This window comes from Siniperca chuatsi, linkage group LG6, assembly GCF_020085105.1.
Source record: "Siniperca chuatsi isolate FFG_IHB_CAS linkage group LG6, ASM2008510v1, whole genome shotgun sequence".
In the NCBI taxonomy this organism is placed as follows: domain Eukaryota; kingdom Metazoa; phylum Chordata; class Actinopteri; order Centrarchiformes; family Sinipercidae; genus Siniperca; species Siniperca chuatsi.
This window is the reverse complement of record NC_058047.1, coordinates 12,859,241-12,886,571: the sequence shown is the minus strand read 5'-3', so window position 1 is coordinate 12,886,571 and position 27,331 is coordinate 12,859,241. Positions and strand designations below refer to the sequence as shown.

At 39.8% G+C, this 27,331-nt stretch overlaps 2 protein-coding genes across 5 annotated transcripts; both read left to right on the top strand.

Annotated features, from left to right (window-relative positions):
- The first annotated feature begins 1,466 nt into the window (after positions 1-1,466).
- Positions 1,467-18,209, top strand: alpi.1 (alkaline phosphatase, intestinal, tandem duplicate 1). Of its 4 annotated transcripts, none has more exons than XM_044199283.1 (12): positions 1,597-1,892; positions 6,152-6,268; positions 6,988-7,113; positions 9,400-9,515; positions 11,068-11,242; positions 11,736-11,908; positions 12,795-12,929; positions 13,023-13,098; positions 14,112-14,246; positions 15,098-15,289; positions 15,599-15,715; positions 17,012-18,209. In XM_044199283.1, the coding sequence occupies exons 1-12, from the start codon at positions 1,847-1,849 to the stop codon at positions 17,284-17,286; spliced, it is 1,683 nt and encodes a 560-aa protein (XP_044055218.1). In that variant the 5' UTR covers positions 1,597-1,846; the 3' UTR covers positions 17,287-18,209. The 4 variants fall into 4 exon arrangements, with proteins under 4 accessions (XP_044055221.1, XP_044055218.1, XP_044055220.1 ...); XM_044199284.1 differs by lacking the exon at positions 1,597-1,892 and adding an exon at positions 5,284-5,432; XM_044199286.1 differs by lacking the exons at positions 1,597-1,892; positions 6,152-6,268 and adding an exon at positions 1,467-1,485.
- Positions 18,210-19,642: 1,433 nt separating this feature from the next.
- Positions 19,643-27,269, top strand: alpi.2 (alkaline phosphatase, intestinal, tandem duplicate 2). The gene is made up of 11 exons (XM_044199287.1): positions 19,643-19,789; positions 20,271-20,387; positions 21,878-21,993; positions 22,915-23,089; positions 23,364-23,536; positions 24,066-24,191; positions 24,369-24,438; positions 24,828-24,962; positions 25,411-25,602; positions 25,729-25,845; positions 26,741-27,269. The coding sequence occupies exons 1-11, from the start codon at positions 19,714-19,716 to the stop codon at positions 27,010-27,012; spliced, it is 1,569 nt and encodes a 522-aa protein (XP_044055222.1). The 5' UTR covers positions 19,643-19,713; the 3' UTR covers positions 27,013-27,269.
- Positions 27,270-27,331: the final 62 nt, after the last annotated feature.

The following is a 27,331-nucleotide window of genomic DNA, read 5'->3' as shown; positions in this document are numbered from 1 at the left end:
GTGTAATGGGTGCTGAGAGTAGCAGATAAAGACATACATACAACAAACATATATAAAACAGACAAAAATAATGCTGGGACATCCATGTCGCCTCAGTAATGTTTCTTCTGGATCAGTGAACCTCTTCACTAAACTTTTCATTTGTAACTTGGGAGCTTACTCATCTATTGTGAAAATGCAAGTGAAGACTGTGCCAGAGACCAAGAAAAAGGTTAATGTTGTTGCAGTGCATACAGGCTGATGAAGCTCATGGTTTACTTAAAACCCTGTGAATTACAGATTTATCTACAGTACATGCAGTCCCCTGGGTGGTCCAATGTGGTCCCCAAGAAATGTCAAGCCCATGCCTTAGTGGTTATCCATGCATGAGTGTGTGACCTGAGTGCCAATATTGTAAATGAATAGCTCCAAACGAGTTGAATGAACGAAGCTGTCCGCCTCACAGCACTTCTCCTTGCGCTGCTAACAGGCCCAGTCTGGTCAGCACCTGGCGGACACTGAGGACGCTACAGAGGATGTTTTTGGACAGAGGCCTGCCTAGGAAAATAAACCTACGTCTGACCTCAAGCGCCAGCCGCGGAGTCCCTCGACCTCACCACCTGACACAATGTTCCTCCCACATACACGAGCATCACGCCTGGGTGGCCATGTAGGAGAGGGGAACTCTCTTTGGCATCCTTTCAGAAGGGAAAACAAAAGCCATGAGGAAGAAGAGCAAGACACTGATTTAACTCCTTGATTTATTAACATTCATCTTCTTGGCCTTCATTTACATTAACTCAGGCTAAATTACAAACTTGTGTTTCATGTGTTTCTGCCTAGTCTTGTCCAAGGTCTTGCCAGGTGAGGCAAATAGCAGCTGGTATTGATTTGTTTTGAATGATACTTCTGTATGCAGTAGGACTGTGGTTTCTCTCCCTCGCCCCCTCAGTCCTCCCACCTCTCTTTCTCCCTCCCAGCTCTCTCTTTCTCCCTCCCCAAATATTTCTGTGCATGTGTGATGGCTTCTGTAATGAGGGCTCTTTGATGTGGAGGAGATCCAGGGTAAGCAGAGTGCTTAGTTGAGTGGGAGGCGAGGAATGTGAGGCAGGTAAACCACGGTTGTGTGTGTTGATTAAAAGTCTTGTTTTCTCCCATCAGACCACGCTCGACCATCCTGAATGGTTTCCCGCATAATCCTGGTTTTCACTCAACATTTAGCTCATTAGTACAAGTTTATTTTCGCATGCCTGTCTTTTTATTTCCCTGCATTCCTTAAACCCTTTGTCCCACTTTGACTCCTCTGAAACCAATTCTGACGTTTCCTGCAACAAACTACAAAGCCTCAACCTGTATGAGCTGCTGACAGACATGTGTCCACAAAGGACTGAGAGAGAAAAACACTTTGATTTGATGCATTGTGGAGGAAAAAGATGGGCAGCGTGGGGAGGGAAATGGGCCTGCTCTCTGATTTGATGGATATTTCTGACGCAAACTTGTAAAAAGGTGAGTGCTGCTGGTGGTGCAAATTTGTGTGTGTGTGTCCAAATAAGTGTGTTTCCCCCTCCTCTTCTGCCTCTGTCTCAAACAAAAGATGCAAGCCAAGGCTACAAAACAGTAGTGGTGGGAGGAAAATAACTTTTTGTCTTCTATCAGTCATTTATTACTTCTCTGCATACCTCAGAGGTGAGAAACTTCGCACAGCATTGTTGCAGAAGGAGATATAAGAAGCGATTTGTAGTCGTGAGGCATTTGGAGACCCAAGAAAACAGGAGGCGGAAGACAAAGAAGAAAAGCAACAAGAGGAAAGTGGAGAGAATAACAATGTTGGGAAAAGAGAAATAAGTCTGACAGCTAAAGAGGCGAGATGATACTGTTGATAAGCTTACTTCTTGCTGGATATGGCTGCGCAGGTGAGTCAGAATTTTGTATATGTGATGTTGCTAAGAGAATGAGAAAAAGGGTGAAGGTTAGCAAACCAACAGCCATGAGCAAATATTTGATGTGGGCACCATGTTCCCATGAAAGCATTTTTTTATGACATGATGTCAAATGCAATTATATTCTTCAATGCACACAGTAAAACTGGAGCTATATGCCAGGATATATGTTTACTGCAATTTACTTTTTTCCATGTCACAACTTTTAGGTCTGAAGCCAGACACAACAAACCATGGACAATTATAACACATCACAGAGAGGCAGGCAGGCATGTTTGAATTCACACACACACACAAACACACAGTCGGTCTCATACACATAGAGACTTTTCTTTCGATCTCTCTCATGCTCGCATGTGCTCTGCTTCTTGCTAAACCAGTCTCTTTAATTTACTCTCTCACCGTTTCACACACATACGCGCAGACACGCACACACACACACAAAAAAGTACAGGTCAGGAGCACACTCAGGTCCCTTTATAGCTGCAGCCAAGGAGCAAAGGACACATGGAAGAACCTTTCAGTGTGAGCCAGAAGTTATATACAACACACACACACACACACACACACACACACACACACACACACACACACACACACACACACACAATAGCTTGATTAGGGTAAACTCCATATTTCCTTTATGAGACCACTTCTTAAAGCTGTCAGACTGTTTGATGTTGAGGTAGCAATCGCTTGTCCTAGCTGCTGTGAGCTGTCTTGAGGCGGGACATGGTTCTCTCTGTACTTCACTTCTAATTGTCCCCCAATTGAGTTGCATGCCAGCAGTAAAACCTTTTATGATTGGCCTTCCAACTGTTCTGAGATGGGAGCTCAGTCACCAGCGCTTCACATAAAAAAGGGGTTACATCATTTATGGTACATCCTTAAACTGATCTAGATATATTCTTCATCTGTCTTGTGGATGTCACTCTAGGAGTGTGTTTGAGGGAAGGGGGGGACATATTTGTGACAAGGCCAAAATAGATCACAGGCATTATTGCAGACTTAGTTTAATTGTTCCACCAGTGCTGTCTCTGTTTTTATTCTCTTTTAGATCTAGCAGTCTCTCTGTCTCTTCAGTCTTTTCTTTCCCTACTGGATTTCTTTCCATCTCAAGCATCTACAACTTTCACCATCGATATCCTTGGCCCAAACTCTCTCTCCCCTATCTCAAAAATTCCTTTTAAAAGTCATCTTTAAAAAGTCAGGGAAAAGGATTTAGCTGTTTCTTTGAAATCGTGGTTGTGTGGTCTGTAGCCACCCACATGTATATGCTCACTTTGACAACCTGAACCTAAACATTTCCCTCCATGAGTTGTAATCTAGACACAAAGTCGGGCTAACCACTGTAATTTACAGAAATCTATAGGTTAAAGGAGCCCTGCATGTCAAGAGCAGAAAGGAGGGAAGCAGAGGGGAGTATAACATTTGTAATTTACTTTTAGGGGAGTCTGACTCAGAATCCTGATGCTGGAACGGGGGAGTGCTTGTGTGTGTGAAGAGTGTGTAAAACCAGTGTATATTTATGTCTTTATTTTACACTTTAAAAAGGTCTGTTTTAGGTTCTTTACATATACAACTATACAGGGCAATTCCTGAAAGGAACTTCTTCATAAGAAGAATCATGAATCCCAAGGCACTTCCCTGTAAATGGATGTTCTTCCATTTTGGGAGGAATTATTATTATTTTGCTTTGTTTGAGACAGTGGACAGTAGATACCAAGGACATTGCATTTACATGGTCATCATCTTAAACCCTATAGTCCACCAGGATGCACAATTCTTCCATTATTTAAAGTGGGGTTTTTGGGGGTGGGGGGGTGTTGGTAGGATATTTTTCCTTAATGGCATCATTACATGTTTCTGCCTTACACCTTACACACCAGAATGCCAATTGAAAGTAGATATAGACTAAACAGATTTTCAGTAAGGAACTGCAAGGAAATTGTATCTGAAGTCTCCCTCCAAATAAACTGTAGTTACTAGAGTTGGACTACTGTTCATTGATGTCTTATATTCTGGTATGCTGTTCAGAAAGGGAGGTGGTGTAGAACTTGGACTGAGCAAATTTAATTCAATGAACTCCATCAGCTTAGGTCATGTGCAGCCTCTTTCACCATTTGTTGATGATTCTCTTATGAGCTTTTAAAAATTTTAATTAAACAAAACAACATCACCTGAGAAAAGCAAACTCTTGACAGAGCAGACAACAAAAAAAAAGATCCTGTAGCTGCAACAGAGTTTCCTTCCACAGTGAAATATTCACCATTTGAAAGAGATATGACACCTATTTAAGCAATAGATGTAGATTTAAAATAAACTGTTTTAGTAACAGTTGGTAGCTCATTATAAATAATGCTTATTCTTTACCAGGCTCCAGGGATCCTTTAGAATTTTGAGACTAATGAACAGGTGCTTTTTTTGATCGGATAGAACAGAAAATCTGATGAAGAGCCCCCCACTGTACGGCTTCCTCTACTTCGGGATCTCAATAGTGTACACAAGTCACCATCTGCTGCACTATAAATATCCCGTTTACATTTGCTCTCCAGTTACTAGTGCTCATGACTGCTGTGCTTGGGGGAATAAAAAGATGAAATGCGTTTTTGCTGTCAACAACAAAGTTAGATAGGAGGTGTAGTACAAATGTAAACAAGTGATTGTGGTTTTTAATACATAGTAGATCAAGTTAGAAATATGTATTACCTCTGAATATAAGACTGGATCAATAGTATGATTTTAATTTAAGATACTGAATGTTCATAGCAGAAATTGATTCTATTACTGAAATGTATATAAAATATACATTTGGGATTATATTCCTTAAACAGTTGCTTTGTTTACATTTGTCTTCTAAATTCCCAGGGGTTCACTGCATTCCCACAAGCATTCAAGGTTGCCATATAATCAGCCAACAAAACAAACTAAGCACCTCTTGGTGGATGGATGATCCACGCTGAGACCTAAAACAGCCACCAGGTGTTTACACTTGTCTTGCAGGAAACTAATTTGACTTTCCCAACATAAGCTAGACTTTCTCTCAGGGGTAAACCCATAACAAATGGACAGACATACATGCCTCCACAAGTTTTTCTGCTCTTTGTACACTGCCGCTGGTATTTCCAGTTCATGTGGTGTGGGCCACATCATGTGAGGCCTCTTTACCCAGATTGCTGCTATGATTTTATTGCAGTCTTGATTAGGCACATGTGACTAACTGCAAACCCCTGTTGGCAACGGGTGAGCGGTTGGCAGAATGCAGAGGTCTTCCAGAGCTCTGAATTGTAACGAGATTCAGCCTTGCGGGTTCATGAGGCGAGGGCCGTTCGCCGGGAATTTGATTCTTCTGGCCGTGTGGAACAAAGTTCAACTCATTTAATTTCACACATTAACTGTTGTGTTTGCGTTGAAGACAGACATTTTCATTCTGCAGGCAGTCTCCACTACCTCACAGAAGAAAAATGCTAACCCCGCTTCACTTCCCACGGAAAAACCAGCCAAGTTGACTCGGTGAGAGAGAGAAAATATTGGGGTCTTTTAAATGCAAAAATTCAGAGGAATGGGGAATGGAAATATGACCATTTTCCTGACATGAAAAGCAGAGCACATCAAGACTCAATCATGATATTCTCAAGAATAGGTTGGACCTCGTTCCCTTTCCTCCCTTGGTCTGTTTTTCCAGGGGATGGGGGGAAAGAAATGGAAAAAGACACGGTTATGATTTGCATCATGATGGATGCCAACACAAATTGGGTAGCCATTTTTTCTCTCCCTGTTAGAGGGACTGCTGCATAAAAAGACCCATTATACATTTACCACATCAAAGGACCATTCAATTCTATCATACATACTTCAGAGTCGGGGAGCCAGGGAAAAGAGGGAGAACAAAATTCAAGCAACCTTTTAAAACAATAAAATGGGGGTGGTGCATTTTCAGGAAGCAAAGTGAGTAGAGGGGCTGGGATGCTACAGTGTTCTTGTGTGGTCCCAGCTTTTCTGTCTCTTTTTCTCTCTCTCCTCTGGCACTTCCTCCTTCTCTCACATTTTCTCTTCCCTCTTTTGTGGCTCTAAGCCTGTGAGCTGGCGTTGGCCCTTCCTTACTACACACCCAGTGGGGCTTTAAAAAGGCAGGGCCGGAGGTCTTAGCAGCCACACACACTCTCTGCCAGTGCCTCTGTCTTTCGGTCTCGGTGTGCTGCTCTGAAAGCCGGCTGTGTCAACCTCTCCAGCCTCCAGGTCGCTCGGATTAGAGATGCAGACGCCACATTGCAGGGCCCCCAATCTCCTGCTCATCCTTCTGGGCCCCATACTGTTGGCTGTGGGCCGGGCCGCTACGCAGAGCCAAGGTGAGGAGACGACAGAGTTATTATTGCTGCCTGCTGTTGGGATATTAGTAACACTTTGTGGGCAGACAAATGGACGCGCAGGCAGACTCAAGCAGGTAACCTCAACCTGGGAAAGGGTGAGTGTGTAAGGACAGACTGCTTGAGAACTTGGTTCATGAGCATAAACTCAGGTGTGTAGGTGTAATGGAGAGTCTGTGTTACTGTAGATGCACAAAAGCGTGTGTGAGTATATTTTTGCCTGTGTCTACCTGTTTATGTAAAATGTGGGATGGACTGTTTGTCTTTCCGTTGTTTTGGTGTGTGACCAGAGGAATGTTCCTTTTTGACTTCCTTCACTGTAAGACTCTCAGTGGGCATGAACAGACAGAAACCAAAGTGTCTTCTTGGCTGTTTTTGGCATTTTTGACACCTCTTGAGAAACCTCTTCTCTTGTCTAACCCAAGACCAAATATAATTCAAAGTGTCAGAAAAAGGCAGAGAAAGATGCATGAGTGTGCAGGCACCCATAGACACATTCACACAGAATTCACTTGTAGCTGCTCTGTACTGGAGCTTTACCATTCCACAGATGCAAACAGCACACACCCACACATACTAAGCAGTTAATATCACACACATACCTGATTCTCCTGCAAAATTTCTGAGATCCGCTCATATCCATCCACACTCCCCACACACCCATTTCATTCTCTATCAATGTGTGTATTTCCATGGAGCAGCATTGTATGAACTTGAGAAGGAACCAGCCTATTGGGATGCTCAGGCCAGGGAAACACTGGATGCTGCGCTGAAACTCCGCCCCCGGGACCACCAGGCCAAGAACATCATCCTGTTCCTCGGCGACGGTAGGTCATGATGGAATCTATTTCAGCAACAGAAAAAGCTTTCAGTCTCAGTGAAAAATACAGCTCAATATGCAATGCAAGACAATGCTCAAGTGTGTTCAGTTATAGTATGTTTGCTGTGCTCAGAATGGACTGAGGGAAAGTGGTTTGAACAGCAGACTGTGTGTGAGTGGTAGTGCAGGCGTGTGTCTAGATTTGTAAGTGCTGATGAGCCAGTGGCCATAATAAAACTTTTGACAGCTTTAGTAATTTGTTCAAATCCTTTAAATTGATAATGTTTATGTGGGTTTGACAAGCAAACTCTTGGAGTCGTGTGAGTAATGAAGGCAGAAGTAGTGTAACACTGACAGGCGTTCACATCTCATCTCCTACCAACAGCTAACACTGGTTTCCTTAAATCATGAAGGGGATTTTTCTTAAGTTGCATGTATAAATATGTTATGTTAACAATGGATCAAATGACAAAATTAGTTATGGTAAAATGTGAAAGGGGTCACTCGTAGTGACTGACGGTGGTTCTACGAAACTATTTAGTGTCTTTCAGCTCATTGTTTTGGTTAGTAAAGTCAGCAACTACCTTGTGAACATATGGTGGAGCATTTAGCAGCTAAAGAGCCAGATATTTCCTTCAGGAGTTAGTGGACCAAAACTGAGCTAGAGTGAGAGTGAATATTGGATTTACATTCGATAGGTGGCAAGAAACACGACTCCAAAATAATGCTAATGTTGAAAGGCACTGACTGTCATGAACTGCACGTATTTTGTTGTTTAAGTATGACATCTTGTTGAACATCGCATTGTATTTTGGGAGCTCAGGAGGTGGAATGACAAGTTTTCCAGGGGATGGGGGGAAAGAAAAGTTGATGAGTTTTCTTGTAAACAAACAAAAGTTATGTTCACAATCAGTGTTGCTAACCAAAACACATTGTGTGTGTCCCTGAGGTCTAACATATGTGTTGAGTGCATTTTCTTAATCACAAAACATTTGCAAACCTGATTTTTTAGATATTTTGTATTGTGCATTGTTTACATCCATGTTTTCTTGCTAGCAGTCTTCTTCTTCACTGCCTTTGTTGGCACATTGCTACGTTTGTTGGCACCATGCGTGTGCACGATTCAAACAAAACAGGGACCTACTCGTAAAAACATTTCTCCATAACATTACCAGTGGTCAAAAACTTCACAAAGTGCCTTTGAGGTGGCAATTCAAATTACTGCATGGGGTGGCTGTCGCCCTGGAGATCCACTCCTACATGTCTCCTCCTTTAGCAGTGTAGTGTGGCATTCAGTGACTGTACTGTCTACCAAAGATGACTATTGCCAGCTGGGGAAAGTTTCCATCTGGATTGGATTTGATTGGAAAATTGTCTCACATTACTTGTCACTTGTGTGGTATATATTACAGCTGGTGAGGCATGAGAATAATATTTGCAAGGGAAGCTGTTTAAAGGCGCAGAGATTTAAGAGTGTTTTTCCTGTTAACTACTAGAATATCTGCTTTAAATCACTAACCTACTGAGTCCCATTTCTGGGTGGTCGAGGCTGAGTTTTCTTTGTGCATATCTCCAGTAATGCCCTACCCAGAGCATGTCCTCAGTTTTATGACCGTGATGTTCAAGGGAGGGTTGAGTACATCACAGTGACATGGGCTTTGTAAAGCATGGTTTTCAAAGTCAGGGGTGAAATCCAAAATGGATGGACCACAGGAATAGATAAAGCAGGTCCCCTAATTGTTTCAGAAAAAGTATGTTTTAGGTAATATATGCCAAATAGTGACATAGCAGTATCTTTATGTATGTTTATATGTTCTACCAATAATGATCTGAATACTTGCCTTGAAGAGTCAGTGTTCCTCTGTGTGATGATTTTGTTTGAAAATGTGGTTCTCCTAGAAAACCACTGCCTTAAATGTTCTGTCCATTTGTGGATTCAGTTGATGTTAATGGCCTTGACATGCTATGGCTTTGTTTACTTAGAAAATTACTGAATCCAATTTTTTTCCTCAGTCTGAAAGTTATAGTCTGTGCTTTTCAAACAAACACATTTTAATATTTCTGGGCTGGATTTTTGAAATGTTCACCTTTTGGACATAGAACAGTATTCTGGGCTCTGTGGGGTCAGAACAGCAACACCTTCACATAATGTGAATACTTTCAGAATATAGATTTCTAAATCATTGTTTCTTTAATATGTCATTCAATATGTCAGTAGACTGAGATTGTGAGGCTAAAAAAATATAGACGGACCATATCAGGGAACCTTCTCCTGTCAATCATTGTCTCCCAGGGATGGGCGTGTCCACAGTGTCGGCAGCTCGAATCCTGCGAGGTCAGATGGAGGGCGGATCAGGGGAGGAGACAATGCTGGCCATGGACACCTTCCCATATGTGGCCCTGTCAAAGGTGACAACACGATACTGCTGACCTGTAGTTCATCGGTCATTATTCATCCAATTAGTGTGGACTACAATACAATTTCTGATTTGAAAGAGCCAGCATGGTTTCATAATATAACTTAAACTGTGTTTTATGAATTATTTCCCATTACTCAGAAAGAAGACTATTTTGTAATCAATGCTCTTGTCTGTACTGTCCTGATGAGGACATTTTTCATTCACTACATGCACCATTTAAAGCTTCACCGCTAGATTTTTTTCAACCAATTTGTTTCTCCACAGTTAGTGCCTGAAAATATTATTTTCAATAATCATTTGGGATATAAGTATATTCATCATTTACCAGTAAATACCTGTACATGTTCCTGGCCTGATTACAGTTTAACATTTATCATGGCCATTCAGAGTGATAGCTTTTTACTACGACATCTCCTTAAAAGCATTGGATGTGTTGTGTTGTTATCCATCGCCAGACTTGGTATGGAACCTCTCAGTTCATTTTCGATTTCCAAGGGTTATCAACGGGCGCAGACCAAAATGTCTCTGGACGCAGTTGGATAGACTTATACAACCTATTAGAGCAATGAAACGTGTGACGTAGCATAGCTGGTAAATTAAACTTGCCAAATCTTGTCAGAAGTACGGTAAACACATCTTTCTTATCAACAAAAGCTTTAAGTGCAGTTGTTCTTCTTTTAGAGAAAATGTACCGTCCAGTTTGTTTAATACTGACGCGACAGTGGCAGCCATCTCGGTTGTTTACAAAAATGCCTCAATGGCCAATAAGGTCCAGTTCCTCTGTACAGTCATCGTATTAAACCTGCACCATATTAGATAAACAGTTGTGATTGGCCCGACCAGATCCAAGACGGGTGGAAATCTGTCTGAATGGGAGGGGGACCAGATGGATTCTAAGGATGAGCTCTGTTGTTGTAAGGTGTGTGTGTGTTTGTGTGTGTGTGTGTGTGTGAGAGGGAGAGAGAGAGAGAGAGAGGTACCCCATGCTAATACACTTATTCATGCGCGTACATGTGTATGTATGTGTGGTTGCTTGGTAAATCAGTACAGTGTGACACATGGAGAGAGAGGGAGAAAAAAGAGACAGAGACAGACAGCAAGAGAGAGAGAAATAGAGAGAGAGAGAGAGAGAGAGAGAGAGAGAGAGAGATGCACTGCAGATAATTACCCCAGTATATAGAATTGGTGGGTTAGTAGCTTAGTGTGTGTGTCCATTTTTCACATGCTTTGTTCTCTTAACATGTTGCATCTTGCCTCATACCATCCTGCTCCGACTTACCTTTGTGTGAAAAGAGTTTCAAGGGATTTCGCTAAAATCAACACTTTAACCGAAAATGCTGACATTGTGGTGGAAACAGTGAAAACAGATTTAAAGTCAGATAACTATAATCCCTCAATTATTGTACCTTAAGTGTGAGTGAGAGTGTGAGTGAGTCTGAGTATTCACTGTCTTGGTGTCTAACCTATAGTATATAAAGGGAAATACTACTTTAAATATGTTTTAATCTGTCTTTAATGGAGTTTGTGTTTCTGCTCCACAGACCTACAGTGTGGATAAGCAGGTAGCAGACAGCGCTAGTACGGCTACAGCCTACCACTGTGGGGTGAAGGCCAACGCTAAGACAGTAGGGCTGAGCGCTAACGCAGTGGCCTACGAGTGTAACACCACCTTTGGTAACGAGGTCTACTCAGTACTACGACGTGCTAAAGCACAAGGTAAAGATACAAAATAGCTTGGCTAAGTAGTGGGTGTGCTGTGTAATGGAAAGGTCAAATGGTTTGAATTGCATTCTTATCTCAAGGTATGCAATGACCTTGAAAGAAAATATGAGGAATAAAACAATCATCTGATAAGCATGTGCATGGTGCAAAAAAACATTGAGCAACCTGTCATGTCGACATTAATTTGATCGTGATTCAGGTTTAGGATTCATGTGTGAGGGATCGTTAGTGTCCATTATAAGAAATATTATACTCACTATGTGCAGCAGCAAAATGTATGTTGATGAGTTATGTTTGCAATGTGTTTTTGTACCTAACTATAGTCTTTATGCATCTCTGTGTCATTATAAGTATAAATAAGTGAATAAGTAAAGCTCCAATGTGCATAATTAACATCCCGTTGTCATTTCTTAGTTGTTTATTTGTACCAAAAAATCTTCCACATTGTGTTTTACTTTTGATTTGGGTGTGTCTCTGCATTGTCCAGGTAAATCAGTTGGTGTAGTGACCACCACCCGTGTCCAGCATGCCTCCCCGGCTGCTGCTTATGCCCACTCTGTCAGCCGCAGTTGGTACAGTGACGCAGATCTTCCTTTCAATGCCCGCAGACAGGGCTGTGTTGACATTGCAACCCAACTTGTCACCAATGTTGACATTGATGTATGTAAGAACAATTCTGTTTGGCACATTTTTGTTTTATACAAAAAAATGTATATTTGATTAATTGGATCAAATTCATTAAAAAAAATACTGTACTGTAACTTACTGTACTAATCTTATATGGCTCACTGAACAAGTGAAACAGAGTATAGTGCTTATCTACAACTGCAGTATGTCTTTTGATGATTGTTTTGTTTTCAGATGGATAAGGAGCAGCAGCAGGAAAAAGTCTGCATGTACTGTAATGTAACCTTACAGTATATTGCTCAGAAGTAAATTAGTTTTTTTTTATTAGAATATGACTAATTGTATTTGTTACAGTAGGTAGTATCCCACTGATTTGCGAGATATAAAAATTTAACATTGTTAAAAATATATATATATTTGAGTGAAAAGTTTGAGTTGTAAAAAATGTTTTATGTTATACTGGTAGTTTCCCACATTGATATGATTTCTGGCTGAATATTTATGCCATGAACATTTAGTTTTATGCCTCAGAAAACATATTGGACCATATATTGTCTAGGACATGGACATCCAGAACAGATAATTACTTACTTAGGTCACACCAATGATCCACACATCTAATTTACACAGATAATTAGCCTTATATATGAGCATACTGTACTCTTCCTCGTCATTTTCCTTTTCCATCTTTATCCTCACGACTCATAGAGCCTTACTGGTTTGAATTCTAGCCATATAATCAAACAATTATTTGCACATGAGATGTAAGGTTAATGAAGATAACTTGGTTGATTAGAAAACCAGCAGTTCTGTAAAAACCACAGCGCTCTATTGTTAGGGCAGTATAATTCTTCAGTATAATTACCATCATAGGCTACTGTTAATATAATGATTCCATTCTGTCTGGTGTCCCTCAAAGGTGATTCTGGGGGGAGGGAGGATGTACATGACACCAAAAGGCACCCCAGACCCCGAGTACCCTACCTCCAACTCTCGCAAGGGGGACCGCAAAGACAAGAAGAACCTCATTGATGTGTGGCTGAAGGCTAAACCAGTAGGATTATATAATTTAATACTGCCATTGGATATTTCCATATATGTTAAGATATGAGTCACAGATTCAAGTGTCCTCTGGTTTGTTTTTCAGAACAAGAAGTCACACTACGTTTGGCACAGGAAGGAGTTTGACGAGATAAATGTAAAAACTACTGACCGGCTCATGGGTGGGTATAGATGTGTTAACACAGACAGATGCAGTATATATTTATTGCAGTATATAAAACACACACTGACACCATACACATGGTACACAAGACTGATATACAGGCAGAAAAAAACATAATGAAGAAGACTGCATGCGCAACACACACATCATGTACATGCACAATATTTGTACCTCTGTGTCTACGTTACTCAGGTGTTGACAGATAAACTTTTTATCTAAGTTATGAAACCTTCTCAGTGGCTTAGGATTCCAGCATGGTCAGCTTTCATCTTTACAGCCATGTAGAGTAGTCACGACGGTGCAATATCAATTCCAGATAGCTGGTATCATCACCCCCAACTACAGGGATAACCAAAGGGCGAGTTCCTTGCTTTAATGATGTGTGTAACAGTGATACAGATGCAACAGAATTGTTATATTTCACAGTTATATCGCTTTAATGTATGTGTTACAAATCGATGTGTACTGTCTGGAAACTTTCACTACATTTAGAAGTGTTCCTACATTTAGAGTTCACAGGAAAACAAACCAGGCTTCCAAATGGCAGCAATTAAGTTTTGTTCTGAGCATTATTAGCATGATCAGAGGATGTTTTTGATCAATTGAATGGCTTGTCTGAACATATTGAATGTCTAAGCAGAACCACTGTTATCAACTTCTCAAAAGATAAATATAAATTGTATATGCAGTCATTTGTAATTGATTATGAATAAATGGCATTCATAATCTTGGAAGTAGCTTGGATTTTAACTGAGAATGTTAGCAAGGCTTGTTAGCTATATAACTATGTAAGTCTCTGTAGTTTGCTATTGTTCAGTTAAATTATTTTCCTCTTATCTCTTACACTTGGCCTTTATTCTTGTGTTTTCTCTCACTCTGTTCTTTAGCTCTGTCAGTTTAGATTTAACTCATTATTACCACCTTACAGTGCCAAAGTCTTTGTTTGTTTTTTTTTTTGTTTTTAATTACTCCACCTTTAAAATATTCTTTTCTTCTTTTCGGTGGTTCCAGGTCTGTTTGAGCCAAAGGACATGAGATTTGAGGTTTTCCGGAACAGCACACGTGACCCCTCCATTGTGGAGATGACCGAGAAGGCCATACAAATCCTCAGCAAGAATCCCAAAGGATACTTCCTGTTTGTGGAAGATGAGTACTATGTCAACAGTCCTCTAATTTAAAATCTCATCAAGCATGTCTTTATCAGCATCATGAAGAATTATGGTCATGATGGTCATTTATACCTTGAGTGACTTCTGTGACCCTTAAAATTAGATTTCTAAACTGATGTAGATTTGAAGAATACATGGCTGTCAATGTAAAATGTATCCTACAGCACCCAACACCTATTATTGAAGAATATAATGAAAAAACAACAAATAGCATAATCAAATAGGCATTTTTCTTTTAGCTACTGCTGAAACTAACAAAACAACTCACTAGCAAAGACCACGCCAGTAAAGATATGGATTTTGTTGTGTATTGTGCATGGAGGAAAGTCAAGATGAGGTAGGAGGGATGGATTGAGGGTCCGGAGGGAGGGATGAGGGATGAAGGGATGGGGGGTGAGGGGTGAGGGTCAAGGGATGAAGAGATGAGAGGAGGAAGGGTGAGTGGTGAACAGGTGAGAAATTGGGGTTGTGGACGGACGGATGAAGGGAGGAGTTGGTGGTGGGAAGACAGGAGGGAACCAGGGCAGTCGAGACTCTGAGTAAGGGAGCCGTCTCTTCATGTGCTCTGATTCGGATAGAGCCCCCGGTGGTTCCTGTATTCAAACAAAAGAGACAAGGGAATAAGAAGAGTTTGGGGGGAGGGATGTAAAAACTGAGTCGAAAGGGAAGTGAATGGATAGGGTGTGCTTAAATACTTCTGTGCGGAAATAGGATGTGTTCAAGGGGTGGTCTTTGTTCCCAAATCTAGTTTATTAACTTCATTGTTTTTTGTACTAGTGAGATGTTTTGGGCCCAGTCTAATTCACTTGTTTTGTGCTGTTCTGTTACGAGGAAGGATTGATCATGGCCACCATGACGGCATTGCCAAACTGGCACTGACAGAAGCTGTGATGTTCGACCGAGCCATTCAGCGCGCTGCACGTCTAACCAGGGAATCTGATACTCTCACTGTGGTCACTGCTGACCACTCCCACGTCTTCACCTTTGGTGGTAGCACACCCCGAGGGAATCCCATCTTTGGTATGGTTCAAAGCAGAAAAACTTGAATGCAAACCAGATTGAAATTGCCATGAAAATTGAACCATTTGTGGAAAATAGTGTAACTAGCCTAGAATGAGTGTTTTTAGACACTCATATATGGAGGTGATTACATAATATTTAAGATTGTGGTTATGTAACTTACATGTTAAAAGCTTCAATTTTGTTTTTTGTCTCATAAAATACACATGAGAATACATGTGAGTCTGTGTGCTCATTTTGCCTCTAAGTGAAAAAATACTGTGACCAGAGTTTTATTACCCACCTTCTCTGCCATTATTTGTCATTCAGGTCTGGCACCAAAGAAAGCCGATGACAAAATGCCTTTCACCAGCATCCTGTATGCCAACGGCCCCGGTTATGTCCATATAAATGGAACCAGAGGGAACATCACAATGGTGGATTACTGTAAGTACAAACTAATGTCTTTCAGATGCAACACTCGTCTGTGCTGATGTGTGTACAGACAACGTGAACTGATGTGGTTATGGCTGACTCATGCCTGTATTTTTCTCTGGAAAGCAAAGATGAAATATGATGTTTATGGCATTCACTGTGCTGTTTTCTGTTCTGTTCTCTGCACAGGTCTCACTGTGTACATGTAGCTGTACTTAAAAAAAGCTATTTGTATTTCTTTGTGGAACACTGGACAGCACTGATCCAGTTCCTCCTCCTCTTGTTCTGCACCATTCGCTTTAGTCATTGCATGAGTGTGTATACTTGAATGTGGAAATACTTCTATCCAGGGATGAATGACCTTTTAAAACCCCAAATTTTGTCTTTTTGAATGGACTGGCGTCACTTTATTTTTTTGGAACCAGTAGTTCTGTCTCAAAAGCGCACACTCATCTGGCACCTTAAGTAAACATGCAATTACAAGTGAGGGATTAATTTGTAAAATTTTGTGTGTCCATATGGAGAAATATGAAGCACTGAAAAAGTCAGCATCTATATTCTGATGAAGGTTATGAGGCCAAAACACTATTGTTAGAGAAGTATAGGTATGATCAGCCAAAGAGAATAAAGGTTTCCAACAGGTTTTTGCAACAATCAATCCACAATACTGCAATACTCTTTTGAGTACAGCAAAGATTGCAGTCGTTTTGCATCATAACTTCAGGAATACTTTACTGTCCTACTTGTTTTCCATCATTGTATGTTTGTTTTTGGGGAGGAAAAAGTTATGTAATCTGTCAGTACACTTCACTTAAGAAAAGTCAGCAAGTAAATGCTATAATTCTATCAAAAGGATATAAATTACCTTCTGGGTTTTTCAAAATGTTGTAATTAAATTTAATTAGGTAAATTACAGAAGAAGAGACCATTTTATGGGCAAAGCAGTCACAAAAACATCAATGAGGTGAATGTAATTTTACAGCTATCCAAAGATGCTCTCTGGAGTGGGTGTTATTTGAACTGACAAACAAAGGCAATCCAGTGCAATCTCTTGTAATAGTAATGCTTAAAGGCACTTAATGTCAAGGTGGCAAAGGCAGGGTAAAGTGTTTTAGTAAAGTGCTCATTATTTGTATGGTCCAGTGCTGTGAGCAAACAGTGATATTTATAATGTCTCAGTAAATAGTCTACTGGGTTGCAGGTGACACAGTCACAGTGAAGAATAAAGTTAATCTGAACAGTTGCTTAAGCAGATAGTTGCCCAAACAGAGTTGGGTTACATTCTACACTCTTCTCATTTCTCCCCAGATGATGAGGAGTACATGCAGCAGGCTGCCGTCCCATTGGATGCTGAGACACACGGGGGGGAGGATGTGGCCATCTACGCCAAAGGCCCAATGGCTCACCTGTTCCATGGGGTGAAAGAGCAGAACTACGTGGCACACGTCATGGCCTACGCTGCCTGCTTAGAGCCCTACACGAACTGCCCTCCTCACCCCCACATCCACACCTCGAGCAGCTGTGTGAACACACCCTCGAGCCTCCTGTTTGGCCTTCTTGGCCTCCTCTGGTTACTCAGATGACGCCAAAACACACACACATCAACACACACACACTTACCCAAATACATTGTATGCATACAGCAATACAGACACTTAATACGCTAAACATTCATAGAGTACATGCACACACATTCACTGTATGCACACAGGCTGGCAAGTCAGAATGCAGGGATAAACACACTGTATGTGTTAACAGAAATATACTCACATGCACACACTTACAATCACATGAGCTTGTAACCTAAAATGTAGGCTTAAACATGCACGTAGTAGCTCTTATTCAAATACAAACTAACAAACAGGCAGGCATTGCAGGCTACAACACATGCAAATATGCAAACATGCACAAGCGGTTAAGAAACACGCCATCAGCATTTACTTCATGAAGACTATTTCAAACTTGTACTTGCAACATGACTACTAACTTGCACTAACTAGTTCTTTCATGTTAGTCATTTTCTAAAGTTAAATACAAACTCTGCTCGTTCATAGCTATCAGACATTTGCAAGGAGCTGCAATTTTCTAGTTACACATTCAGGCTTTAGCCAGAATAACTTGAAACAAGCAAGCAGGATAAGGGCTCCTGTTCAGCTTGTGAACACTCAGAGAGTCATTGTCCAGATGGAATGAATGACTATATTACGGTAACAGAAACCTGAACTACGGGCCATGCCAAGCTGCGACACCAGAACTTACACGAAATCATAAAGATGTTCCTCTTTCAGGTGTGGAAAATTTGTAGCTTTTAAGTTTTTTATTTAGTTTGTAGCCTATCTTGACCTCATTGGTTCCAAATAGTAAATCTGTTTTCTGTCAGATTGTCTGTCACTTGATATGTAATCTATTTGAATTGTACATGAATGTATTTTGTAAGCAAATGTTCTCAATGTATTTTTATACTGTGTTTTTACAGATGTTACTTAAATAAGGATGAGCACAATCACTTGTTGTTGAGTCCATTCTCCAATTCATTTGATAGCAATTTCTTCTAGGTAACACCTTATTTTATGGGCACCATAGGTTCATAAAGACTTCCCTAGAAAGATGATATTTGGGACATTTTCTGGAAAGAGCTTGTTGATTTCTATAGAAAGAAATATTAAGAAAAAACTGCAGATGGCTTGGCACAGTTAGGTCTAATGTAAGCATTAAAAAACAACTCTAGTATATGTCATGCAAGCACACATGGGAGATGTACTAACACATTGGTAGTTTCCAAAATCCAAATACATTGGAAACCCTGGAAATACAGCAAATTGCCACATGACATACATACATACATCATGCAAAAAGCAATCAGCTAACCATGGCATCAACAGAATAAGTAAGATTGATAGAAAAATACAACACAGACATCAAGAAAAACATCAAGTGCATTTTTACATCAATTCATTCACTTTAGTGATGCTTCAATCACACAGCAGGATCAACCCTGTGACCTTTCTGTAACAGTGTCACACAACAAGCAATCAATATAGCAAATTCCATGGCATCAACCTTTTAGAGAAAGTCAAGTTCATTCTGTGTATCCTTGCAACAGAATCTATGAACTAATGTATTGCTGCATTGTCATATACTTTCATTATTTTGTTGAGAATTAATGTATCCTTACTTTTATTTGTCCATAGCCAGTCAATTCTGTCTTTCAGAGGTCTTGCTTTTTTCATAAAATCCTTTGCTGTTATATGTCCAAATGCTGATACTGACAAAAAACTGTGACCTTGTGATGGTCTTTCTGAACCACAAGGCCAGTCAGTGCAAGAGTGCTGAGGCTTTTTAACCACACTGCTGAAAAACATCACACTGATGTACAGTCACACCCACCTGTACACACAGAGACTCACATGTTATCAATTAATTATGCCACAAATTCAAATAAACGGCTGCTCTGTTAGAAAACTGTTTTAACAAAGCGGGCGTTGGCTGAATTCTGGCCTGCTTAAATATGAGCTGTAGTGATTTGTAAAACTGCAGTCATTAAGATCATTTCCAGCCAAGTGTACTGAGAACAACAAACTAATTGTTGAGATTCAGTGAGCAAAGAAATGTAAGATCATTTTGGTTTGAAAGAAATGTTGTGACTGTAATGCACAAAGGGACTTCATCTGAGTGGTCTGTTGTGAGAAATCCTCTCAAAATGTGCCTCCATTTGAATAGGAAGTCCAAATTCTTCTACCGTATCTGTCTACACCAGAAGTGAAGTTATTCCCAATATATTTTCTGTCCACGCTGTAATACTTTCAGGTGAGTCAACACAGTAAACAGCACCTGTCACATGCCACCTCATCCACACACTGCATTCAGGAAATGTTTTCAGATGCCAACGTGCAATTTTATTTGTTAACTTAGTTCTTCCATGTGCCCTTTGCTCCTTGGCTGCAGCTATAAAGGGAGCTCAGTGTGCTCCTGACCTGTACTTTAAATTCACATACAGTATAGTCAATGCCATGGCCAGCAAACATAAGCTCATTTTTACTGGATTATTGATTTTCATTTCAGTGCAGTGGACATTGTCTGTTCCAGGTAATGAGCTGTTTCAAATTGCTGATGGTGGACAAACATTTGGTATCTGCAGAAACTAGGACTGCTTACTTTCAAATGTCACATTGGACTTGGACAAAGACATGCCATACTGGCAGTACTGAATCATATGAACTTTCAGTTCAAGAAAGAAAAATATACGTGACAAGAATAATAGGCTGGTAGAGTCCTTTTTGTCTCTTGATGAAAGCTTATAAACCACTTTTATATAGAATAGATAAGAAACACAGTGACTGAGCAAGGACACATAATCAGCCTCTCCTTTGCTAGTAAGGGCACCTGGCCTTTATAACTTTGCTCATTTTATTTCCCATTGTAATTGGCAGTGATGTAAGAATTGGTGTTTGTACACTTGCTATTGCAAAATAAAAAATATCACCTGGATGGCTCACATACATTTAAAATGTAAAAGTACATTAAATAAGCCGCTTCTGGTTGTGGACACACTTTTTCTTGCTTATAGAGGAAGAGCTCCATGCCAGCTACTGGAACAACAAAGGGAAGCAGGCTCTTCACACTGCCCTGAATATTCAGCCTAATCTCCACCAAGCCAAGAACCTCATCCTCTTCCTGGGGGACGGTAAGTCTGCCACAGTTTAAATAGTTTCTTTGAATTGAGGAGCATTTTCTCCTTTTAGTTGAGTTCATTTGTTCATGTGAGAAGAAACCATTGGCGCTTGAAATTGTTAGTCTCATCATCATTGTGGTGTAGTTCACCGAGAGAGAGACTGAGAGAGAGAGAGAATGAAATGCAAACCAAATGCACTATGTGACCCCAAAAAGCACATGTTCATGGGTAGAAGGAGATTAATGTTGACATCTGATCACCAGCAGTTACTACTGCTTGGAAAGCCAAGCATAACAAAATGAACTAAGGCTAAACCACTGTATACACTGCATGTGTAGCTATTTCCTCATGTGTCCTTAACTGATCTGAACACCAAAAAAGGTAAATCATTGCAAAGAGTTCAAATAAGTCCACGATGCATAGCTGAAGTTAGAAATTCCCCTTAATTCTAAAATCTCTAAACTGGTAGGATGAGTGGTTACCAAAAGTTATTTCTGATTAAAAGTTTTGTTTTTGTAATTACACTGTGTGTATGTAAACAAAAGAATTAGCAAAAAAAAATAAAAAATGGAGCAAATGGCAAAAGAAAAAAAGAAAACAAATTGTATATCCCATGTAACGAAGCCAAATAAAATGGGCTGATATTTTCTGATATGTAATTTAGCTATGACCTCACACACAGATAAAGTAATCACTTGCTGTTGAATTCCTGTTTACTCCTTGATCCAAGATCAGTATTTGGCAACTCCAACTGACAAATTACCAATGTGTTGACGATTTTTTGATTTATGGTTACAGTTGTCTCCACCCCAACTCACAAACATGCTGATGGCAGCACATTTAAGATTTTGTTAGTGTTTGGGATTGATCAGTAATCACCCAATAAGTGACAAGTTTATGAAAACAAAGTTCTTGGCATTAATGACACCTACCTTCCTAAGGAGGAATGACATATTCCGCCTTAAACTTTAGCAACTGACAGTAATTTAATGTCAAAGCATTTTGCAGATTTATGTTGAAACATAGTATATTTGACTTGTCAGCATGAATTTTGAGACTTTCAAAGATATATTTAATCTGACAATGACTCCTTTGAAATCATATACCCAGGGAACAATGATGACATGCCATGGTTTACATGTCACACATAATTATGGTGCAGAAAGAAATTTTGCTAATGCTTCATTCGATCTGAATCAGCAATATGCATCAATGGAGTGTGAATTCTCAAAGACAGGACAAGCTCTGACAAGGACAAGATCCCCTGGATTTTTCATGAAATATAAAAAAGTATAATCAAGTTTGTAGAAGAGAAAAATGTGGAATGTTGCAATATTTGCTTTGCATATTGTCCACCATTTGTGATTGTAAATAACTCAGATTACCGCCCTTTAAACTCTCACATCAGCTGAGCCTTATGAGGTTCACAGAGCACAAAGGCAGCCCTGTGCCTGCCTGGCCAGTGTTATCTAACACTCGGGTGTGTTTCCACCTGCTTCCAGGTATGGGGGTACCGACAGTGACTGCTGCGCGGATCCTCAAAGGCCAGTTGGCAGGAAAATCTGGGGAGGAGACTAGTCTGGTTATGGATACCTTCCCTCACCTGGCACTGTCTAAGGTCAGCCCACTCGGACCAGCACATTCAGACTGCTACAGAGGAATGTGTGTTTAAACTGTTTGAATGAAGATAGCACACATGCATTTATGGTACTCAGAAAATAATCACATGCACTGACTCAGTGTCATGTGTACACTGCCCAATCATTATTGTAAGGCACAGTGTCATAGGCATGAAGCTCCCATGTTCTTCAGATATACTTTGTATACTTTAATAATGCTATCATTTGCCAAATACAATACCTGATTGAGCTGCTTCAACTTTCATATACTAATAAGCTGACAATATACTTATATAACTGTTCAGATTTTAATATTTGATTTTAATATGAGCAGGCTGTATTTTGATGTTTGGTTGGCTGTCATTATAATCATGCCACAGTGACACAAGTAGCTATCAATTTATCTTGGGTCTGATTTTTGCACTTCTGCCGAACTCATCAGATTTCATAAAATGTCAATGAATTCTGAAGTGCAGACAGTGTTGTCAGCATTAATAAAGTGAAGATTATATCACTCCACCATCTTATGTGATGATAGCCCAAAATGGACAGGTCATAGCATTTGTTTGTCAAGTGTAGGCAAGTAAAATAATTTTAGTTCTGGTTGGAGTCAGTATGCACATTGATTGTGAAATTAAAACAGAATTGGAACCTGCTCTCCCACCCCAATTAAAATGACAGTTCTTTTATTACACAGACCCGACAACAACTAAATTTAACTTGTTAATGTTAATAAAGTGTATTGCTTGTATGAGTTGAGGCCACATGTACAGGCCCATCCAGTCCGAGAATATAATGTAATTCTACTGTAACTTTCAGTGTAAGTCACTGTGCATAAGACTATATAACTATATAACTGCTAAATGCCTGAGATGATCAATGTTCATGTTAATGAGTGTGATTATATTTGGCCCCTGCAGACGTACAATGTGGACCAGCAGATGCCAGACAGTGCTGGCACAGCCACAGCTTACTTATGTGGTGTGAAGGCCAACTACGGTACCCTGGGTGTCACTGCCGCCACCCCAAGAAACAACTGTAGTGCTACCTATGGGAACGAAGTCACATCAGTTTTGCACCGCGCCAAGAAAGCAGGCAGGTTCAGGTTCACACAGCTTTACTTTACAGTGGTTTCATTTAGACTTAGACTAACTGTATATCTGACACTGTTTACATGAGGTCTTGTTAATCAGTATTACTCTGTACACTTTAATATAGTTTGAAACAAATTTCAATCTTGTTTTTGGTGGTAGATAACTTTTCTTTAATGTGTCATAAGTGTCACAAGTGTTAATGTGTCATCCATGTCAATGTGTACAGTACAAAAATGATGTCCGCATTGTGACCAAAGCTGCTCTGTGTGTTTCAGGAAAATCAGTGGGAATTGTCACCACAACCAGAGTGCAGCATGCCTCTCCTGGTGCAAACTACGCTCACACTGCCAGCCGAGGCTGGTATGCTGACTCTGACCTCACCTCTGAGGCTATCCAAAATGGCTGCCGTGACATTGCTTACCAGCTGGTTCACAACACAGAAATAAATGTAAGCTTTAATATGAAGGTATTTATGTAGCAAAACGCTAGAGCACTCATTCAGTGGAATTCCTACCTGTGGCTATACATCTGAGTATGTACAGTCTCTTTAGTCAGAAAATTATGCCTCAGATAGCAGTTAAATGTCTTCAAGACCAAACAGCAAGTCTAGTTTTTTTTGACTTTCTACTTCTTGTTTTTATATAACTTGGATGACAGAGAATCTCCATTGACATATTGTAAAATTAACTTAATCTTAAATCAACAATTTGATCATTACCAGACAACATGGGATTTGATGATTACCTTGCAATACAATGTGTCTAATCTAACATCCCAAACAATGTTCAGGACTGCTGTGCTAATAAATCCTTCAACCTGTAGATAAAGTGTTTCACACACATGCAGAGTAAACCAAAGGGATAGTATAGGGACATAGTAGGGACATCACTCTGGATTAGAGAATCTGCTAAAAGCTTAAAATTTATAGAGCTTGAGTATGAAATATATATAAACTGTCACCATGTCTCTCGATCCAGGTCATTCTTGGTGGAGGTCGTCAGTACATGTTTCCCAGAACCATGGAAGACCTAGAGTATCCAACTCATAATGGAAGCCGAAATGATGGACAAAATCTTGTTGTGGAGTGGCTAAAGAATAAAAAGGTAAATGTAGATGAAGTGTTTGAGTTTAAGTGTGAATGAATGCCATTTACCCTCTGGCTGCAACTTCTTAATTTTTTTTTAATGAGTTATAAAACAAGTTTACAGTCCAAGGAGTCCCTCAACCCACCCTTCCAAAAACTTCCAATTAATTTGTTTGTTTTTATTCATTGCCTACAGAATGCTAAATATGTTTGGAACAAAGCTGATTTTGATGCTGTCAATCCTGCAAATACAGACTTCCTGATGGGTAAGAAGAATTTTTCAATTCAGCAGTTACTGCACATGTGGTATGAGGACAGAAAATGAATCTGTGTCAATTTTGATAATCAATCATTCAAGACACCACTGAATATTTGGTGCATTAATGACTCTGCCTGAACTGTCCTTGGCCAAACAGGGTGAATCAAACAATTAAAAGCATGAGATTATCTTTCCTTTTACTCCCTCAATTTGCAATTTAGAGCGATAACGCAAGCATTTAAAAAAAATTAGTTTGGCAGAAAAACTTAAATTGTACACATTTAATCACATCGTGGCACTAACACACTCTATTCTAAGAGCATGGGAACATCTTAAAAATTGCCAGGTGTTTCTTAGTTATTCAAACTGAGGCCTGCTGTTTCTCTCTGCATTTAGGTCTCTTTGAGCTCAAAGACTGCCGCTACGAGTTGGAACGTGATCCGTCCATGGACCCCTCCCTTACGGAGATGATGGAGAAAGCAATTAAGATTCTCAGCAAGAACCCAAAGGGATATTTCCTCTTTGTGGAAGATAAGTGTAATTGTTTTCTGTAGGTTTTTCTCAGACAGCGGACAACCACGTAATCTACTGTCAGTGTAACCGCCCCTTTCACGTCATAAATCAATTGTTAAACATTGAAAGACTCTAACTTCAAACCATTGAAAGTTCAAAACTTAACTAAAGTAATGATTTAATTTAACATCAGTTAATTTCAACACCAGTGATTATTTTGGGGTCTCACCTTTCAAATAGTGGATATATTATTTTGGATTTTTAGTTGTGGCCATATTATTGGAGTTGCATGAGTTGCACAAGTTTTTTTGTCCAAATCAAAAATGAGATTTGAATGTACTAAAGAATTTATGTTACAGTAAATACAAATGAATGAGAATTATAAAAACATTAAGACTAATTTTCAATTAATATGAGGGATATACTACTGATGCTTATTAGTCAATTACTTTCTTTTGGACTTTAAGTGGGAGAATTGACCATGGCCACCATGCAGGCATGGCCAAAAGAGCTCTCCATGAGGCTGTTGAGTTTGACCGGGCGATCGGGCGAGCAGCTGAACTCACCAGCGAGCTGGACACCCTGTCTGTGGTCACTGCTGACCACTCCCATGTCTTTGCCTTCGGAGGATATTCTGCCAGAGGAAACTCTGTTTTAGGTAAAATGCACTCTTAGAATTTGATAAGAGCTGAACGGGGGGAGGTTTTATAATAAAAAGTGAATATCACATGATGTTCCAAGTTTGAACAAACCCGTAGTTACCAATTTGTCCTGTCATTTACAGGGGTGTCTCACTCACTAGCTGCGGACAACAAGCACTTCACCACTGCTGTGTATGGAAATGGACCAGGATACCAGAGTGTCAATGGAACTCGCTCAGATATGAATGAGACAATTTCATGTACGTGTACATTGATGATCTCTCTAGAGAAGAGAAGTAATATAGTAGCTCCATCTTGTGGTGTAACAGGATACCTACTGTAGAGGCACAAAGAAGAACTGAATCTGGGTGTTCAGTGTCACACGAATGCCACAGAAACTGACTTTGAGCAAGACAATGAACCCCCCACCTGCTCAGTCATATTTAAGAAATTAGTTATAGCTCCAAACAAATGTTGGTTCAGTACAGCATTTAACTCTAGAGTTTCGTTGACAATGTAGCACCTTTATCAATTGCATCCTCTATATGAAATTAACCAAATATTGTTTGTCTGTAATGAGTATGTAGTATTTTAGATAAGAACATTTTGAGGTATGAAGGAGATCACAGCAAATGTTATAGATATTTTTCCCTGCCACAAATGAAAACAGAAGACTTCTTTAATACCAACATTATAATTGCTATTATATTATAACTTATAATATAATACCAGTTATAGTGCTTATGATTTATAAGCATATCATAACATATAATGTATAATACTCTACTATAAAATACTATGACATTATCATCCTATAATCAATAAGTGTTAGATAATCTGACCAATGAGCCAGTCCATCCAAAAACTTGTAACTTGTAAAGACTGTCTACCTTTTTTACAAAATAATGTAATAATACAATAGCTCTTCAATGAATACTACAACTATAAAGCTTATAATATTCCATTTTTGTTGATACTGTGTCAAAGACTTGACTCAGTTGGCTTTTAGCTGTATTGGATTTCATCATATTGTCAGATGTTCATCTTATTTTAATAACCCCTCTGTATGTAGAAACTGTAGGTTAGCAGTTTGTCTATGTGTCAGAAAACCCAGATATAGCTAATATAATGCTGTTTTGTCCCATTCTTCCTCAGCGGATAATGATTACCATCAGCAAGCTCCTGTCCCTCTTGATTCAGAGACCCACGGCATAGAGGATGTAGCCATCTTTGCCAAAGGTCCCATGTCACACCTTTTCCACGGGGTGCAGGAGCAGAACTACATTGCCCATGTCATGGCTTATGCTGCCTGCCTAGAACCCTACGAGAACTGCGAACTGCCCCCGCCCAACCACACTGGATCTATCCACCCCAGCCTGCTGCTCCTCCTAATGGCCTTTATTCTCCTCTCCCTCTGCTCTGTCTGAGATGACAGCCTTTGGAGAATTTGTCCTGACCTTGGAATAACTGTGCTATTCTTCACACTGTACTTTCTGGGTGGAATTTAGGAGCTGTATAGTCGCACTTCGAGATCACTGCCATTTTACATAATTTCTTCTTGTTCAGATAACCTCGTTGTGTTATTATTGCATAAAGCCATGACTTTAAACATTGAGTTTATTTATATGAAAATAAGGTTATGATTATTTTTGTAATATTTTGAATAAAGCATGTTTCAAGACGCCATATGCTCTGCCATGGATAAGAAAACAGTACTTGAAGGATGCAAGTTATTGTATAGTCTAC

Bases quoted from the DNA above. Each gene is read 5' to 3' on its own strand.
- alpi.1 (XM_044199283.1), top strand. From the start codon at position 1,847: ATGATACTGTTGATAAGCTTACTTCTTGCTGGATATGGCTGCGCAG. The intron at 9,516-11,067 runs GTGACAACACGA...TCTGCTCCACAG, and splicing joins CATATGTGGCCCTGTCAAAG to ACCTACAGTGTGGATAAGCA. The intron at 15,716-17,011 runs GTAAGTACAAAC...ATTTCTCCCCAG, and splicing joins CATCACAATGGTGGATTACT to ATGATGAGGAGTACATGCAG.
- alpi.2 (XM_044199287.1), top strand. From the start codon at position 19,714: ATGGCCAGCAAACATAAGCTCATTTTTACTGGATTATTGATTTTCATT. The intron at 19,790-20,270 runs GTAATGAGCTGT...TCTTGCTTATAG, and splicing joins GTGGACATTGTCTGTTCCAG to AGGAAGAGCTCCATGCCAGC. The intron at 24,439-24,827 runs GTAAGAAGAATT...CTCTGCATTTAG, and splicing joins AAATACAGACTTCCTGATGG to GTCTCTTTGAGCTCAAAGAC.